The sequence below is a fragment of the Pundamilia nyererei genome, unplaced genomic scaffold (genome assembly GCF_000239375.1).
Source record: "Pundamilia nyererei isolate P.nyererei 1_Seehausen unplaced genomic scaffold, PunNye1.0 scaffold00006, whole genome shotgun sequence".
Taxonomy (NCBI): Eukaryota; Metazoa; Chordata; class Actinopteri; order Cichliformes; family Cichlidae; genus Pundamilia; species Pundamilia nyererei.
In genome coordinates, this window is record NW_005187407.1 from 3,808,150 (window position 1) to 3,824,631 (window position 16,482).

At 40.3% G+C, this 16,482-nt stretch overlaps 3 protein-coding genes across 4 annotated transcripts; 1 reads left to right on the top strand and 2 right to left on the bottom strand.

Moving 5' to 3' along the window:
* Positions 1 to 960: 960 nt before the first annotated feature.
* Positions 961 to 6,805, bottom strand: cunh2orf68 (chromosome unknown C2orf68 homolog). Its single transcript, XM_005722134.1, has 4 exons — positions 6,590 to 6,805; positions 4,120 to 4,235; positions 3,878 to 4,020; positions 961 to 3,791 (listed from the first exon to the last, which is right to left on the bottom strand). The coding sequence occupies exons 1-4, from the start codon at positions 6,697 to 6,699 to the stop codon at positions 3,669 to 3,671; spliced, it is 492 nt and encodes a 163-aa protein (XP_005722191.1). The 5' UTR covers positions 6,700 to 6,805; the 3' UTR covers positions 961 to 3,668.
* Positions 6,806 to 7,065: 260 nt separating this feature from the next.
* usp39 (ubiquitin specific peptidase 39) lies at positions 7,066 to 12,288 on the top strand. The gene is made up of 13 exons (XM_005722133.1): positions 7,066 to 7,244; positions 7,545 to 7,623; positions 7,704 to 7,798; positions 7,884 to 8,020; positions 8,824 to 8,976; positions 9,066 to 9,291; positions 9,385 to 9,459; positions 9,807 to 9,874; positions 10,119 to 10,307; positions 11,232 to 11,374; positions 11,508 to 11,643; positions 11,771 to 11,857; positions 12,002 to 12,288. The coding sequence occupies exons 1-13, from the start codon at positions 7,184 to 7,186 to the stop codon at positions 12,053 to 12,055; spliced, it is 1,503 nt and encodes a 500-aa protein (XP_005722190.1). The 5' UTR covers positions 7,066 to 7,183; the 3' UTR covers positions 12,056 to 12,288.
* A 43-nt stretch (positions 12,289 to 12,331) lies between these two features.
* Positions 12,332 to 15,927, bottom strand: sftpbb (surfactant protein Bb). 2 transcript variants are annotated; one of them, XM_005722135.2, is made up of 11 exons: positions 15,738 to 15,927; positions 15,432 to 15,487; positions 15,242 to 15,316; positions 14,992 to 15,114; positions 14,717 to 14,848; positions 14,535 to 14,615; positions 14,264 to 14,447; positions 14,038 to 14,180; positions 13,759 to 13,839; positions 13,356 to 13,466; positions 12,332 to 12,825 (listed from the first exon to the last, which is right to left on the bottom strand). In XM_005722135.2, the coding sequence occupies exons 1-11, from the start codon at positions 15,787 to 15,789 to the stop codon at positions 12,781 to 12,783; spliced, it is 1,083 nt and encodes a 360-aa protein (XP_005722192.1). In that variant the 5' UTR covers positions 15,790 to 15,927; the 3' UTR covers positions 12,332 to 12,780. The 2 variants fall into 2 exon arrangements, with proteins under 2 accessions (XP_005722192.1, XP_013769696.1); XM_013914242.1 differs by having other exon boundaries at positions 15,242 to 15,319.
* Between the last annotated feature and the right edge of the window lie 555 nt (positions 15,928 to 16,482).

Below are 16,482 nucleotides of genomic sequence, written 5' to 3' on the forward strand. Positions count from 1 at the left end.
AAGCATCTATATTTAGCCGAATGTTAGTAGAGGGGAGCTCATACTTGAACAGCCTTGAATGGGCAAGAAGACTCACCACGGTAACAGCACCATGGTACCAACAGAGGCTGTTGCAACTGAAAAGCACTGAGAACTAATTAAAGGAAAAAGGCTTGGAAGCTTGTTTTTCAAGAACAATGCACCACACACACACACACACACACACACTAAGCAGATCTTTTTTCTTATGTAGCAACGTGCTGATAAAGCTTTAGCCTTTTATTGGTGGTTGACTTAAGCATGCTGCAAGTGGAATACAGTCATAGTGAGAAGGGCAGAGGCAGGTCAGCTGTTTAGTTGAGGTCACTGGCATTCACTGTCAGGATTAGATGACAGCTGATACAATATCTGTAAGTGTTTGCTGTTGCTCTACTGTACTTTTGCAGAAAACTGGACTTCCTCCTCCAACTTTTCTGCACAAGATGTTCGCCTTAATTTAGCTTTAAACTGTTAACAAAGGGCGAAATAAAATGTGAACTTGCAAACCACAAGGGAACTCAAGAGTGCTTTGTTTTTTAGTTACACATTTATAGATGAGGCTTTTGTAACACATTTGTTTTTAAAACGAAAATGCATCGTCAGCTAGCAGTTCGTTTTTTTTGTCACAGTATGTATTACATGATTTGGCTGTTTAGAAAGACAGGTTATCTTCACAGTATCTTATACCGACAAAGTGCAGTTACAAAGGTACAGCAGATAACAAGGTAACTGTGAATCAAACTGAGTCATTGTCAGTTCCAAAGTTGTGCAATTGTGTTTTTGGGGGTGGTTGGAAGTTCTTTCGAAGTGTTATGACGTTGAGATTAAGTAACCCAGCCTCAATTCTCTGATCTGTTGTATAACATCCGTCTCCGAGACTGCTCCATTTGGTTGAGAAAAGTTCCCAAGCCAAATGCTAAACCTCAAATGCTGATCTCATTACAAATTTCAAGATGCGTTTTATTATAGTATACGATGGTATAAAGTTGGATTTCTATTTAGTTACAACAACATCAAAAGCAAGAAAAAAAGAAGAGAAATTCAGACGCATGGTCAGGTGATGTGGCCCGAGGGTCTCGCTGTAATGATTTAGCCGGCAAAGTAAACAGAACTCTAAACTCCCCAAACATTGAGGGGTCAGATATTGGATGCTAGGTTTGACAATAGTGCTCTTGTTGACAATATTTCAGTTCAAGTGTTTAGTACTTCAGTAAATAAATCAAGACAAACAATGTGATGTAGGCCCTGATAGTAGAGAAGCTGAATGGCTGACTGATTTTGACATTGGGTCAGTATGTTTGTTAGTGGAGTGTATGAACATCTACTGTATGTAAAAAATAAAGACAATACAAACTTGCACATTCTTGCAAATAGAAACTGTATGTTTATGGTTTCTGGATTTTTCTTAATTTTTTTTTTTTTTTTTTTTTTTTAAATAATACAGCAGTGGATGGGAAAAGAGTCTAACCAGTGCTTTTTACCACAATGGCTAACCAATTGGTGCTTTGCTAAACTGCATAATTTCACCCCTTAAAAGCTTTTCACAGGCAGAATTAACGTACGGAAGAAAAGGTTTTGAGTTACATAATTTTTAATGATAAGCTACACTAAGGGTCGGGTATTGAATTGTGAGCTGTGATTGGGCCATTTCAGCCAACTGGAAATCTGTGTAACTTTAGATAATCTGCTGAGCAGCAGAGTAGCTACCCTGGGAATGTGTCTCCCTCCTTCAGTCACATGCTGCTTAAGAAATGAAAGCAAGCTGGAGGAGGGCGTTGACGGCCTGAAGGGGAGTGTTTCGGTTCAGCCAATCAATTTGCACAGCCCACTCCTCCTTGACAAGGCTTTGTGTAATATTTGGCCCGCCCTGTGATCAGAGGATGAAGTTTGCATATCTTCATACGTCAATAAAAACAATGTAGTAATCTCCCACTATGGCGTGGCTCAACAGTTTATCTGTCTAAATGTCAAGTCAGTTTTGTATTTTTCCATAGCCAGGGAAGTGGAGCTTCCCATTTTCATTTTCGAGTTTGATAGGAGACAGACATTTTAACATGCGCATGCTATCGGCCTTTTAGGGGGACGGACCTTTTTTTCCTCGTTTTTTCTTGAATAACTGATAGACATCCGTTTTAAAATGAATCCTGTCGTAGCTGTCAGGTAGGGTCTTACGAATCACAGGAATTTGACTTGAGGCATTTTCAAAATACATCACTAGCGAGTTCCAGCTTGCTTGGTTAAGTCAAAGCAGAAAAACAAATCATAAACTACTGCTCCAGGTAAAAAGGTGGGGAAAGAAATAACATAATAGTGGGAAAAAAGTTATACAAAAATCACAATTGCTTAAATAATATGAGAACAGGTACAACTTCACACAAACTAATCACTCCTTTTGGTCACAAGATGAACATCTGCTTTGTCACAGAAAACTCAAGTTCATATTTTAGAGCTCTGCATAGCAAAATATAAAACTGCCACTTGAAATCTGAACTCTACAAATTAAGAGTTTTTCCTGTGTATAGGAGGCTATATATTGTTGGACAAGCAGCCCCAATGAGATGAGATTTCTGACAAAGCAGAGGACAGAAGCTCTGACTGAAGTGCACAAAGATCCTGAAATGGATACAAACCTAAGGTGCTACTCCATGTACAGCAACTTGCCACCTAATTCTTCATAGCCCCTCAGAGGGGGAAATATTAGAACAATTCAAAGTGCCCTTTTTATGGAAACTAAACTGCTTATACAGAAGTACAGAGTAAAAACTGATTTAAACAGAAGGAAAACTACAGCAGAGGTCTGTGTGGTTATATGACTGATGCTGCCACCTGCTGAAAATGTGATGTGAAACATTTGTCAAATCAAAGTGATGCCGTATTTTTCTATGTTCCAGTATTATATTCATGTTTAAAATCAGAATCTCTGTCATATAAGATGATAAGGAAAAAAAAAGTGGTGCTCAGCACCATAAAACTGGACAGCAATGCATGGCTTTTATACATTTTATATGTAAAGTGTCATTCTCAAAAAGATAATACAGTATCAAAAATAAGCCTCTCAACAATCCAAAATAAATCAGAGCACTGAAACCTACAGAACAGTTACCAACCCAACATCTACTAAACTCGGACTTCAAAACTAATTTCCCTCATTTCTTAAACACAGGATTGCTGACAGACCGATGATCAGCTTAAAACACTTCGCACAAAGAGTTCAAATCTTAATTTAACAAAACAGAATCTTTGTAAACACAAGAATCACAGGACATGGAGGACAACACTTTTAGGACTCTGTGCTGAAGAGTACCTGCTCTTTCTAAATGTAACTATTAAAAAAAAGTAACAATTTTAAAAATGTCCAGTCAACTTAAATGTGTCCTCAATATGTGAATCAGAGAATAACACAACTGTCCAAGGTCAAGAATTGCAATTAAACCTGAAAACAACTCCCAGCCATAAACTGTGCTCTTCCTTCTTGCGAAAAAAAAAGGCCTGAATACAAGTCTCCATGTTAGATCTCTGCTGACAGTCACTCTAAATGATCCTTCTTATACCCTTAATGCACAAGAGTGCTCTGGAGGAGTGCAGAACTGCAAACGAAGCATTACTCCTCTTTGTGTGGAGCTCCTTTATGGTCGTAATCTGTTGATTGCTCAGCGTTTGTCTCGCCTTTTATCAATTTCCTTTCGAATTCGAACCTTCAGAGCTGCCCGCATGGCTGCATCCAGGATGTTCTTCTCTGCAACACGTTCTACCACCTTCTCAGGCTTGTCTTCCTTCAGAAACAGAGGGCATTTAAAGGAATTACACACAGGAAATGACCAAAGAGCTGAAAACACCATAGAAAGAAATCGGCATTAACCTTGTGCACAAGGATGGATGTAATGGTACCAGAATCTGCTTCATATTCAAGCCAAAAGAGTTCAGTCCCACTGGCGTCAGTCTCTGTGCTTGATCCACTCTCGTTTTCTTCAGCATCAGCACCGGCCCCTGGCTCTGAACCATCTGAACAATGAGCGCACACACACACACACACACACATTATCTTCCCGATAATGGGTGCACAATCAGCACAAAAGTCAAGAGAAAGCACATCAGTCTTACGTCTTCTTCGAGGATGGTACACTTGCATGTCAGGTCGACGGGGTCTTCGAGGGGTTGTGGTGTGTCTCCGCCGCTGAAGCTCTTTGGCTTGCTTCACTTCTTTATCATAGTCATCTCTGGAGGAAGGGAATCAAAATTTTGTTAATGCAGAAAATATGACAACTTGGTTGTTCCATGGCATATGAATAAATAAATAATAAAAATAAAACCTAAATCAAGAACATGTAATAAACAATTTGTTCATTCAAAAAGAAAGAAAAGAAAAGATTAAGCCTCAGAAATATTTTTAACTCTTCCCTGTGATGCTCTCATTTTCATCTTACTGTTAATTTTACCTGGCTTTTTTTTTTTAAATTACATGAAATTAATGCTAAAACAGCAGAATGAAACAACCGCATTTAATAATAACCTGTCATGTGGACTACTATCAAAGTCACAGATTGCAGAATTCTCCATTTATTCAAACCCAAGCATTAACGGAGTAACACTGTTTTTTTAATTGTGATTTTTGACTTGACTAACCACTGTATACAGAGGTCACCTTTTAAATAAAATTGAAAGACACTGACAGCAAAATGCCCCTTTTTACCAGTCAGCCAGTCTTCAGCCAGTATTGAGAAGCTTAAATACAGGCTTGCAATGTAATTTGGGGATTTTCTTTGAACAGTCTTTTTGTGTGTGAAATGATTCATGGACATGATATCCATGCCTACATATGCATGTATGTAAATTTATAACAGTTTGTTGTATAGTTCAGAAAATGCATTATGAAAGTAGGTCGTTCCTATGTAAATTTGGCACAAAAAGTAAGGTCCATTATTTCTTTCTTGTAACAATCCACCTTGCAAATAAATCTCATACTGTTGGAAGCCTTTTTATTTGCCCTTCAGTAGTCCCACATTTCTAAGGAAAATGCATTTTTCCTAACATATGCATTGAATGATCAGCAGAGGTGAGTATGGGGGTTGTGCCATGAAAAACCTGCTAAATCTTCTCTGCCAATACCAAACAGCCTATTCTGCTATTGACTCTTGTTTGGTGTTGTCTACTGAACTAGATGATTTAAGTATTAAATTTTTTTTAGCAATTTTTTAATCCAAGAAATATGGGGCTATGCATGCAGCAGTAACCATACGCAGCCTCAACAGCTTGGCATCTTCTATGCTGGTCACCGGTTTGGTCCACATCCAAGCTGATCACATAACTGTTCAACAGGGTCAGGACTTCAGGTAGGACATTCCATCCTCTTCACTCTCAAAGACCGGAGCTGAGGTGGTCCGCTCTGTTGTGGTGACCACCATTTGCAGAATCTCATCTCAATATCTCTTGCCTTGAGATTGGCTCAAATTTTGGCAAGCCTCGTTTTTCCACCAAAGGAGATGCTGCCCCACGTTATAACACTACCTCCACCAAAAGCTGCTACCCTATCAGTGCAGCAATCATCACAGTGTCCCAGTGCACATGTTGCCAACAGCAGCGCAAATTTGCCTGATGGTGAACAGCAGTCATGGCAAGCCTCCTGGCAGCCCTATGACACTGGAGATTGGCCTTGGGAGTCTGGTCCGGATTTTCTGGGTAGAGCGCAGTCAGTCATACTGTTCTGCAAACCTTGACTGAAAATCTACAGAAGTCTGACTTCTGTTCCAAAGTGCTGACAGGGTGAAGAAACAGTCTTCTTATTGTGTCGTCTTCTTGGGATTCCCATTTCGTCGCCTGTCTGACATCCTGCGTCAAATAGAACTTGGCCCTTAATTTGGATAAGGTACTTGAAGTTGCCCTATTGGCACGTACCCTGTAAGGTCCACGATAACAGGTGGTGCTAATCCGGCAACAACCAGACACCTGACTGTCTGTATCCGGGATACTAGAATCTCAAAACAAGAGTCAGTAGCAGAAAAAAACTGTTTAGGATTCACAGAGAAGATTTGCCAGGTTTTTTCATGGACACATCCCACAAGTGGCACAATTTAAGAGGACATAAACAGACTTTACAGTGAAATATCACTTATTTTCAAAAGCCAAATACAGATTTTCCTTACCTTTTGTGCCAAGTTTACTTGCTATACTGAAATGCATTTCAAAGAAACCTACAAACAAAAACATTATAGAAGTGAAGTGATGTGTTTAATTGCTTTCCTAGTATTTTTTGGGGTCTGTCGTGTTTTCTGTCAAAAACAAGTTAAAAATGACCCCCCTTTTCACAGATGCACGCACTGATTGAACTCAGTTTTTTTCAGTATGCAGTTGTTCATCATTTTGCTTCTCAGCATCTTAAATCAAAACGAACTGGTCACCAGGCCTCTGCGACCTCCCCATATATTTTAGCTCCGAATGTAAAAGCGTGTGTGTTAATAACAAGATAACATTCACTTAATCATAAAATTACTTTTCACTACTAATAACAACGATTATGTTTTTAGCTGAATGACCTATTGCACTAGCATACGCTAATAGCAGCTGAGGAACTCGCCTAGCAATCTGGTTCCTCCGGATATGGTGCAGGAAGCCGTGGCTCATATCCAAGCGGCCACCTGGTTTGTATTTCAGCTCGTGGACCCCCTCTTCTCTTAAAACATCCATTTCAGCAAACCGCTTCCAAACAAAGTCAGTATTTAAGCACTACTGATTGCAACAAGTCCCAATCAGAGCACTGTGAACGGTCAAAAAGCTATATAGCTACGGCTAACTAACGATAACATGTTGTCCAATTATAATGCTCCCTGAGTTAATAAAAACGTTATAACTAAATTGCACACCATAAACAAATACCCATACATGACAAACCTTTATATATATATTATATATATATAAAAGACAAACAAAGGTCCAGTTAGAGTTTAGAAGTTAGGCAAGTTATTATATTAGTTTTTGGTAAGTGATTAACAGCGTGTATAGCGTTAGTAGGTTTTTAAACTCCGGGTTAGGTTTTAGTTTGCTGCTCCACGGCTACAACGCACAATCGCCGCGAGTTTCGAGGCGCACCGTGTTTGACCCATTCATCACTCCCTCCAAATAACGTAAAGTTTTAGCTTCTCCATTGTTTTGACGCCGTCTCTCTGCTGCTATGGTTTCTTTGAAGCGTGAAAGAGAGGTGGATTTAGATGATGATGACAATGAAGACGGAGGTAAGTATATTCCTCAAACGTATGCCCTGCGTTTGGTTAGCAGTTAGCGTTGTTGTTAGCCAGTGGTGTGTTCGTTTTTTTTTTACTGGCCTGTCCAGTAACGTATAGACGGATCAATAAGTGTCTCCACTGTGTGCTAAAAACAACGATACCCATCATCTTAAAGCACCCAGTGTTTGAAAACAAGCATACCTCACAACATTAAAGCTAAGCTAGTTAGCATGTTTAGCTCATTGCTTTGAAATGTTGGTACATGGTTTGGCTTGACATTTGTTCTTCTTGGGCCACTTCACGTTGCAGTGGCAGCCAAAGTGGGACGAGGACATGCAGTAGAAGACCGAAGAAGCCGCCACTGTCCTTACCTTGACACCATAAACAGGTAGGCCGGAGTAGACTGTGTATTGCTATTAAAGCTGTATTCCACCTCTGCAGGTGAATTCACGTCTGTCAATCCTGCAGGAGTGTGCTGGACTTCGACTTTGAGAAACTCTGCTCCATCTCTCTCTCCCACATCAATGTCTACGCCTGCCTTATATGTGGGAAATACTTTCAAGGTAGGCAAATTGACATTTTAACTGGGGATCAGAGACCCTGTTGTATTTGTACTGATTTGTGTGGGTTTTGTTTTGTTTTTTGTAGGAAGAGGTCTGAAGTCTCACGCGTACACTCACAGCGTACAGTTTACCCATCATGTGTTCCTCAATCTGCATACACTCAAGTTTTACTGTCTGCCAGATAACTATGAGATCATTGATTCATCACTAGAAGATATCACAGTAAGTAAAGTAATGTTTTTCATACTAAAACTAAAATTCATGTAATCTCACTGGCCACTTTATAGGGTACACCTTATTACTACAGGTTTGGACCCCTTTTACCTTCAGAGCTTGCTTATTAATTCTTCATGGCAGAAATTCAACAAGGTGATTGAAAATTCCTCAGAGAAATTAGTCCATTTTGACATGATAGTGTCAGACAGTTGCTGCAGATTTGTCAGCTGCACATCCATGATGTGTGGCTCCTGTTTCATCACATCCCATTGCTTTGAAATCTGGTGACTGGAGGCACTTTGAGCATTTAAACTCACTGGACCGTATTCACTTATCTCTGTGATCAGGATAGACAGCATTAGCTACACCAGAGGGACAGCTCAGGTTGAGCAGTTTAGAGGTGAAGTTAGAGACAAGTCTGAGGGAGGTTTGGACATGTGCAGAGGAGGGATAAGGCATATACTGGGCTGTAATGAGAAGAGGTGAAATTGAGGCAGATGATCCGCTGTGATGCCACCTAATAGGAGCAGCCGAAAGAAGAAAAAGAATCTACAGTGTAAATGTATATCTATGCTAAAGGTTAAATTACATTCAAAATAGTTTGACTTTAGTGACTTTTTTTTAAGCTGAATTGAGTGAATAAATATCTTCCAGTCTGAATTGTGACTGGATTGACTGAAGAAGCACCAGTGTTTTCAGTCTGATATGATACTAACCATGTTCTGTTTGATTTTGTCATTATTTCTGAGCTCTGGCTTTGGAAGAGTTACCACAAACAGCTGATTTGCTTACATTTCTTCTCTCTACAGTACGTGCTGAAGCCAACTTTCACCAAGCAGCACATTGCGGGGCTGGACAAGCAGGGTAAACTGTACAGAGCCTATGACGGTACCACCTACTTACCGGGCATTGTAGGGCTCAACAACATCAAAGCCAATGACTATGCCAATGTGGTGTTACAGGTATGGATATCTACCACTCTAGATTTTATTAATTGTTGTACATTTTTTGAATAATGTCCTCCCTTCTCATTTGTGTCTCTCTTTTCAAGGCTTTTTCTAATGTTCCACCTTTGCGAAATTACTTCCTGGAGGAGGAAAACTACAGAGGAATCCGCAGGCCCCCGGGAGACATCATGTTTCTCTTGGTGCAGAGGTTTGGTGAGCTGATGCGCAAACTTTGGAATCCAAGAAACTTTAAGGCCCATGTGTCGCCCCACGAGATGTTGCAGGCTGTAGTGTTGTGCAGCAAGAAGAACTTCCAGATTACAAAGCAAGGTATTGCTTTACATTCACTAAGTTGTACTTTCTGGGCTTAGGTAGGCTTTCAATACAGGTTTTGGTGCTAATTGATTGTTTTCTGTTCTGCAGGTGATGCTGTGGACTTCATGACGTGGTTCTTAAATGCCCTGCATGGTGCTCTCGGAGGCACAAAGAAGAAGCCATGTAAGTGGGGAAAAAAATTGGATTTGACTCTTAAGTTTGGTTCTAATGCAGTAGTGCATCTTTAGCCTTCTGTTGTGATATTAAAAGCATCTTAAGGACTTTAAGGGTTAATTTAATTTGTATTTTTTTGATTCTCAAACCTTGGGTTTCATACAGAATCTGCAGTCTCTGCACAAAATCATATTGTGACTGTGCAGTGTGATGGACAAGCTCCGTGGACTATGACGTTTGCAGATGACATTGTGACTTGTAGTGAGAATGTAGAGCAGGTGGAAGAGATCACTTCGACGGTTCACCTCATTATGAGGCCACTAAACCTCCCTTTTCTTGCCCTTCTCCCCTCATAGCAATCATTACAAAAGCATTTCAAGGCTACATGCGGATCTTCTCCAAAAAACTCCCACACCCAGATTTGGTGAGTTTCTTGCTTGTGTTATAAGATAATTGTTTAACATATGGACCTGAATAAGTTTAGTAATAGAAAAACTTGACTTAATTTGTTACTTATTCAAATTCTTTTTAAGTTCTGCACTCTTTAAGATTCAGTTCTTCTAAGAGTCCAATAGCATTTTACTATGTATTCTGTGAAAGTATATAACTCATTTCCTGTAAATTGAGTTGTTTATGTTTTGATGACTTTGATTTTTAAAATCTTACAGCCGCCAGAGGAAAAAGAGGCTCTGCTTACAACAGATGAGTATCAGGAGCAGATGTCTGAGTCTTCCTTTCTGTTTCTGACCCTTGACCTCCCAACTGCTCCACTGTACAAGGATGAAAAAGAGCAGCTTATAATCCCTCAGGTCCCTCTCTTTAACATCCTGGCCAAGTTCAATGGCAGCACAGAGAAGGTACCGATTCATTTTAATCCTACTGGCTTTGATAATCACTCTCACAAAGTAAAAGAGCTTGCAAATACTGCCATGTCAATATCACAGTGGAGTGATCTGTACTACTGATGGCTGTGCAGTAATATAAAGTAGAAAGTGCAAAATTGAACTAAAGGTGTCAACACTAGGTGACAGTGTTTTATCAGAAACGGTTAATGTAGCTGACACAACTACAGCCTATATCGTCCTCTCTCCTCCACTGTGCTTGCACCGATGTGGAGAACAGCTGCGCACCTCTTGAGTTTGTGCCACACACTTAGTGTCAGAATGAAGGAAGTGCGCTGCGTATATCAAGCGCAGCATTATGCCCTCTAACATCCATGACGTAGCTACTGGGTTTAACAACTTTTATTGCAGAAAACCTGCAGTGATACAAAAGTTTGCATTGAAACTTAGGTTTTTACAGTCTATAAGCATTATTAGCTTTTCCGTTAATATCCACGAACTGGATATGTGGTGCAAAGCTTAGACATGTTTGTCTTGTTTTGCTCCTGGTTATTATTGCTTTGGTTCTTTGCAACCAAGCGTGATTTCTGTCTAGCATCATGAGAAGTTTCACCTTTCAGGCTGTTCTCTAGAATCCCTTTCCTTCCACGTCTGCCTCTACATCGACATTTCTCCTCAGGGCAGTCCTCGATGCTACAGCTAATGGCCATTCAGTCATGTGGTACAAATTGGTGTTGCATAAAAGTCCACTTAATTTGATTCAAAACAATCTCTTCCTCCAAAAAAAGAAAGAAAAATCTGTTGATAACATTAATTTTGAAAGGGTATCTATTTTAATTGAAATTAGAGCATTTAAAGCTTAGCGTTACTTAGATGTGAGTTTGTTGTATTAATAATTGAACACTGAGAACAAATCTGTGTATTTTCCCTTAATTATAGGAATACAAAACCTACAAAGAGAATTTTCTCAAAAGGTTCCAGTTGACCAAACTGCCTCCGTACCTCATCTTTTGCATCAAAAGATTCACCAAGAACAACTTCTTTGTGGAAAAGAACCCCACAATTGTCAACTTCCCTATAACGTAAGTGCCATTCATGTATTCAAAATGTAGCCTTGATCAAAGACATTATACTTACTGCGTGTTGTATCTCTTGTGTGTTCATTGTGTCTTCGGTTTAAATGACGGTATGTCGTCCCTTTGTGTAATTCAACAGAAATGTAGACCTTCGTGAATACTTGACAGAAGAAGCTCAAGCCACCGAGAAGAACACGACGTATGACCTCATTGCAAATGTAGTGCATGATGGGAAACCCACTGAGGGAGCGTACAGAATACATGTTCTGCATCATGTAAGCATCTAGAACTTTTTGGTACTGCTAATAGAATTAACCGAGCAAGTTAATGCTTTTAGCCAAATTGATTTTGTAAACTGTGGCTTGTCTTAAACGGCATCCGTTTGTCTTTGTGTTTAATCAGGGAACTGGAAAGTGGTACGAGATGCAGGACCTGCAGGTGACTGACATCCTCCCTCAGATGATCACACTTTCAGAGGCTTACATCCAGGCAAGTCGACCACTCAGTTTTATGTGCAACATCCACAGTTTGAAGCAGACCATTGCATCTTCGGACTGTGATATTGACGACATGCGTTAATTGTTTAACAAGGAGTCCTTGTAGTTGACAGTGTGCTTTCTCCCCCCCTCTCAGATCTGGAAGAGGCAAGAAAGCAATGATGGAAGAAACAACCACATGGGGATTTAAAGTATTCCTCAGTGTGTGAATGACCAGAGGCTTTGTGATTGTCTTGGACATAAACTGGGTATTTATGTGTTTTAAAACAACAGAATGTTGAATGAGAGTGGCAAGAGAGCATCAGGGCATCCTTTACAACCACATGAAGCAAATGTCTGCTTGTTTTTTTGTTGTTGTTTTTTTTCCCCACAGTTTTATCTTTTTACTACTTGGAAGTTTCTAAATAAACCAGGTCCAGTACACATGTCTGTCTGCAGGTTACATTTTTTTACACCACACCTTTGATATAATTTAATACCATTTTTATTCATATGTGGTCATTTGCAACAGCAGTCAAGGCAAGATCAAATAATGTTACAGAAGCAGCAGCTGTGCCGATCAGTCAGTAGTTTCCATTATATTCTTAGAGCTCAGCGTGTGGCTTGCAGATTTTCATATTGATAATAACAGCTATTGTAATACACAGAATAAGACTTACTGTTCAGCCTTAAACTAATGTTTCAGAATGAACCCCAGCCTCAGTGGGACACGTCATGCAAACTGGAAACTTCATGTGTAACATTCATAAGGCTTATTGACTGGAATATGGAAAATTTACCCATAAAACAGCAACAATAACAAAAATGTAAAAAACAAACAATCAGTGCATCACAGGTAGAAAACATTTAACAGTTGATCAGTTTAATAAAAAGTAGGTCACTGTGTGCACAAGGCTGCAGTCAGTCTGGCAGGCTTCACTCATTCTTCTTCCACATGTATTTCTCACAGTAGGCTTGATTCTGCAGATTGAAAACACAAAGATCTGAAACAAACGTAGCGTCTCACAGAGTAGCAGTCTTCTCTGTGTATGTCAGAGGACAGGAGAAGACATAATTAAAAGACACATTCAATTAACTGGTGATTTTAACATGTAACCTGGGGTAGACCCCAACCTGACCAGTCTCAGTGGATGGAAATTGCTTGTATTCTGATCAGAGAGGACATTATGTTACATGTTTGCCACAACTAAAACTCAGGGCAGACTGAGCTGTCTTTCCATACAGATCCTGATATTTATATAAGGAGTATTACTGATGCAATCAATAAACAAACAAAAAAACTCATCAATAGGCTAAATTATTAGAAAAGAGAGTTTGGAAGACTCTTTAACAGATAGCAAGGGTTTATCAAATACACAGAAGAGTAAGAGCTGGGTCCAGCTGGCGATCTGAAGTGTTTGAGCCGATTTAATTGCTGTATATTTAGTTTTCACATGGATGTTCATGTCTTTTATCATTTCACACTACTAATAGTAAAGAATTTCACGTACACCACACTCCTGAGCAGTTTCAGCATCTTTGCACCAGTAGCTTGGTCCCCAGGTACAACGATTCTTTCCCAGCGGTTCCAGCTGCTTCGAGGCCACACACAGATCAGCTCTCTGCAGGACAGATGGAAAGAAACATCATGAGAACATGAACAACACCTAAAGAATGACAGCTGCTCATGAGTGGTGCCATCAAGTGGTTACTTGTGTGTCTGTGATTGATATTGCCCTGACTGGAATAATTCACATCGTAAATTTGCAGATCAGTGCACGTTTGTGAAGGTTTTAGTTGCTGAATTTCTGTGTTGCTGCAGGCTGTGGTAAAAATTTGAATTAGTGCTGATACAGGCTCTATGTTGCTATTCAGATGTAAACCCATTGACAATAACCTTTAGTTTATTCTTACTTCACATGCATGAGGATATCCCATCTGGTTTCCCAAGACCTTCTGCAGCCGTGAGCCGTAGATACTGGTGAAGGCTTCACACTGAAAAGAGAATCAACAGTATTATCGTGCTGTGACACTTTAAAGACTCGAGCGAAAGTCCAGACAAGAAGCTGAATGATCGCATAAAAAGGTTGGAGAAATTTACCAAAAGGCTCACTGGCTTCAAGTGTTTTAAAGTTCCATATAATTTGTAAAGAGTGTTGTTCTAAGAGCACCACTGTTAGCTGAGAGTCAGACCTTAGGGATGGCGGTAGGGTGGATGTCACACACAGACTCCAGGAAAGCATAAGTTTGAGCTTCAGTGGCGTTGAGGCCCTGGTGTAGTCGGCTCAGCGCAGCCAGTATGCGGCATGACTCACAGTCTGATGGGAGGAACACCTCTGGAGAATCAGCAACAGTAGAGCATTAATTAGGTGAATGAGGAAGTGAGCCAGGTCCAGTCTATACATCAATAACGACAAACCTGGAACCGGCTGCTCATTGAACAGACAGAGGTGCAGAAGACTGCATATCGTGTGAGGTGCAGCAGAAGACAAAAGGAATTCGACAATCTCGACGCCATATTTATTGATGAAATCGTCACACTGGTCCTTATAGTGCTTGGGTATAAGATCACAGACCTCCCCCATGACCTTCTTTATAGCATCCTGCAGGGCAAGAAGGACAAGGCAGGGTTTACACGATGTGATGGATGGTACGGTTCTTTAAATGAACCAAAGTAAAGAAAAGATGACCTCAGTCATATTTTTAGGCAGCAGACTCTCCAGCTTCTTGATGATAAACAAACACAGGGTGCAAACTGGGTTGAGCTCGTCCTGGAGAGAGAATTAGCCGATAAGAGGCCCATTTCATAAAATTCACAAAGGTTTCACTTCACTTTTCAATTTATATTCGACTTCTGCTTTCTCATACTGACATCTGTCTTTGTTCCTGTGGCCAGTGCGCGGCTGGATGTATCTGTGCCAGCTGCACGGTGGGAGAGTTTCTGCACTTTCTCTTTCTCGTGAGGAGCACAAAGTCCAAAAGCTGCACAAAGCTCTCCTGGTTTCTACAAAAAAGCAAAAACAAAAAAACAACAACCCCAAAACACAATATATCAAATATTTTACATCAAGTAAAAGGACTCTCAGAAGGCTTCAGTGTTTACTGTCTTCTTTCATAAAAAGAAGCCTCACTTGAGGTTAAACTCACCACGTGATCAGGGGTTTGATGCAGGATTTTGGGCAGGTAAGTCTTCACCTGTAAATCACACTCTGGCACCTGCTCTTCAGGGAGGCGGCGGCACAAAGCGTGCAAGCTTTCATATACGGCTCCCTGCAAACGCATGGAGAGAAATATTACAAGGGTGTGGCGGCCACTTTATTTAATAAGCATTTCTTCAAGCCCAGTTCGTGTCGCGAGTAAAACAGTGAAGTGAAAGTAAAGTGAAACCGTTCTTTACCTTGGTATCGCTGCTGAAAATCATGTTGGCCGACAGCTGGATGATCTGGCTGCATTCTGGACAGATATCCAACGTCTGCTGAAGCCACAGTGACAAAATTGCTCAGTTTTCGCGCTTTCATGTTATGCAAACAGATACAGTTTAGTTTAGTTTTTTTTTTTTCAATACATGTGCTCTTTTCGAGGCTTACCAGAGATTTCTGCTTTATGAATGACAAAGGGTCAGTAATAAACCTGGAGTCTCCTTCTGTGAAAAGAGAAAAGAAACAGAAAACAAGACAGAAGATTGCAGGTAATGGCTTCAGCATCGGTTAGCATATAGTTACAACACTACAAGGGGGTTATACGTTTTCAATAAACAGCAACAACAGCCTGGTGTAAGTTTACATTATATATTGTATACAGTAGTGTATAACTGAATAATGAATAAATGTCGTCTGGTGGGGGGGCGCAGTGATGCAGACATTAATGTGATTGTGAGTAAACGTCCATCTTACCGGGCCACAGGGACACCGCGAGGATCACGAGAACAAATCCAGATGCAGACATGGTTTAAGCAGCAGAGGACAACACAGATCGGATGATTTTGACTATAAAAACATCGGTGCAGCTGTTTGGGTTGCAGCGGAAGTACCGATCGATCGTCTTTACCCTATCAGAACGTAATGCGCAATGCGCAGGCGCCTATGGACTATTAAAGGCCATACGCTTCAAATTAAATCTCTAAACTTTCTTAGTTATCTATTGCAGTGATAAATACAGGCTAAGAGTGGATAAACGAACATTTTCCGAGCCTTGGAGGCGCATGTCTTTTAGGGGTGTCTGGTATAAAAACTTGACGCTCTTGACATAACATGAAAAGCAGAAGGGAATTGAGAGTCAAGGCTCCTTCGCCAAGAACGTGGCCACTTTTTGAAGTTTTATTTCAGGTTGTCTGGAACCTCCACTATAATTCACTCGGTTCTTCCTGTGCCCATGCGCCATGTCTCATCAGATTCAGTTAGTGTCAAACAACACGTATCACGTGCCTCTACCTTGGCTCATGAAGAAATCTAAAATGACCACCAGATGGCAGCAGAGCTGAGTAAATGTATCTGAGCTGAGGCCGGAGGGCGACAGAGCACTTTAAGAACTTATTCTGTTGAATAAATTATTGTAATAATCGTAATAATTACGATATGTCATAGACCCGAAAATACTGCCACAAGACGTAAGATTTAAGATTTATAAAATATATAAAAG

What these genes read in the sequence shown, in the direction of transcription:
- cunh2orf68 (XM_005722134.1), bottom strand. Translation starts at nt 6,699, where the DNA reads ATGGATGTTTTAAGAGAAGAGGGGGTCCACGAGCTGAAATACAAACCA. An exon ending in CGGAGGAACCAGATTGCTAG is followed by an intron (nt 4,236 to 6,589) that starts GCGAGTTCCTCA and finishes CCCTTCCTCCAG; the next exon opens with AGATGACTATGATAAAGAAG. An exon ending in GTACCATCCTCGAAGAAGAC is followed by an intron (nt 4,021 to 4,119) that starts GTAAGACTGATG and finishes CTCATTGTTCAG; the next exon opens with ATGGTTCAGAGCCAGGGGCC.
- usp39 (XM_005722133.1), top strand. Translation starts at nt 7,184, where the DNA reads ATGGTTTCTTTGAAGCGTGAAAGAGAGGTGGATTTAGATGATGATGAC. An exon ending in ATGCCAATGTGGTGTTACAG is followed by an intron (nt 8,977 to 9,065) that starts GTATGGATATCT and finishes TCTCTTTTCAAG; the next exon opens with GCTTTTTCTAATGTTCCACC. An exon ending in AGGCACAAAGAAGAAGCCAT is followed by an intron (nt 9,460 to 9,806) that starts GTAAGTGGGGAA and finishes CTCCCCTCATAG; the next exon opens with CAATCATTACAAAAGCATTT.
- sftpbb (XM_013914242.1), bottom strand. Translation starts at nt 15,789, where the DNA reads ATGTCTGCATCTGGATTTGTTCTCGTGATCCTCGCGGTGTCCCTGTGG. An exon ending in TCATAAAGCAGAAATCTCTG is followed by an intron (nt 15,320 to 15,431) that starts GTAAGCCTCGAA and finishes CTGTGGCTTCAG; the next exon opens with CAGACGTTGGATATCTGTCC. An exon ending in AAACTGCTCAGGAGTGTGGT is followed by an intron (nt 12,826 to 13,355) that starts GTACGTGAAATT and finishes TTCAATCTGCAG; the next exon opens with AATCAAGCCTACTGTGAGAA.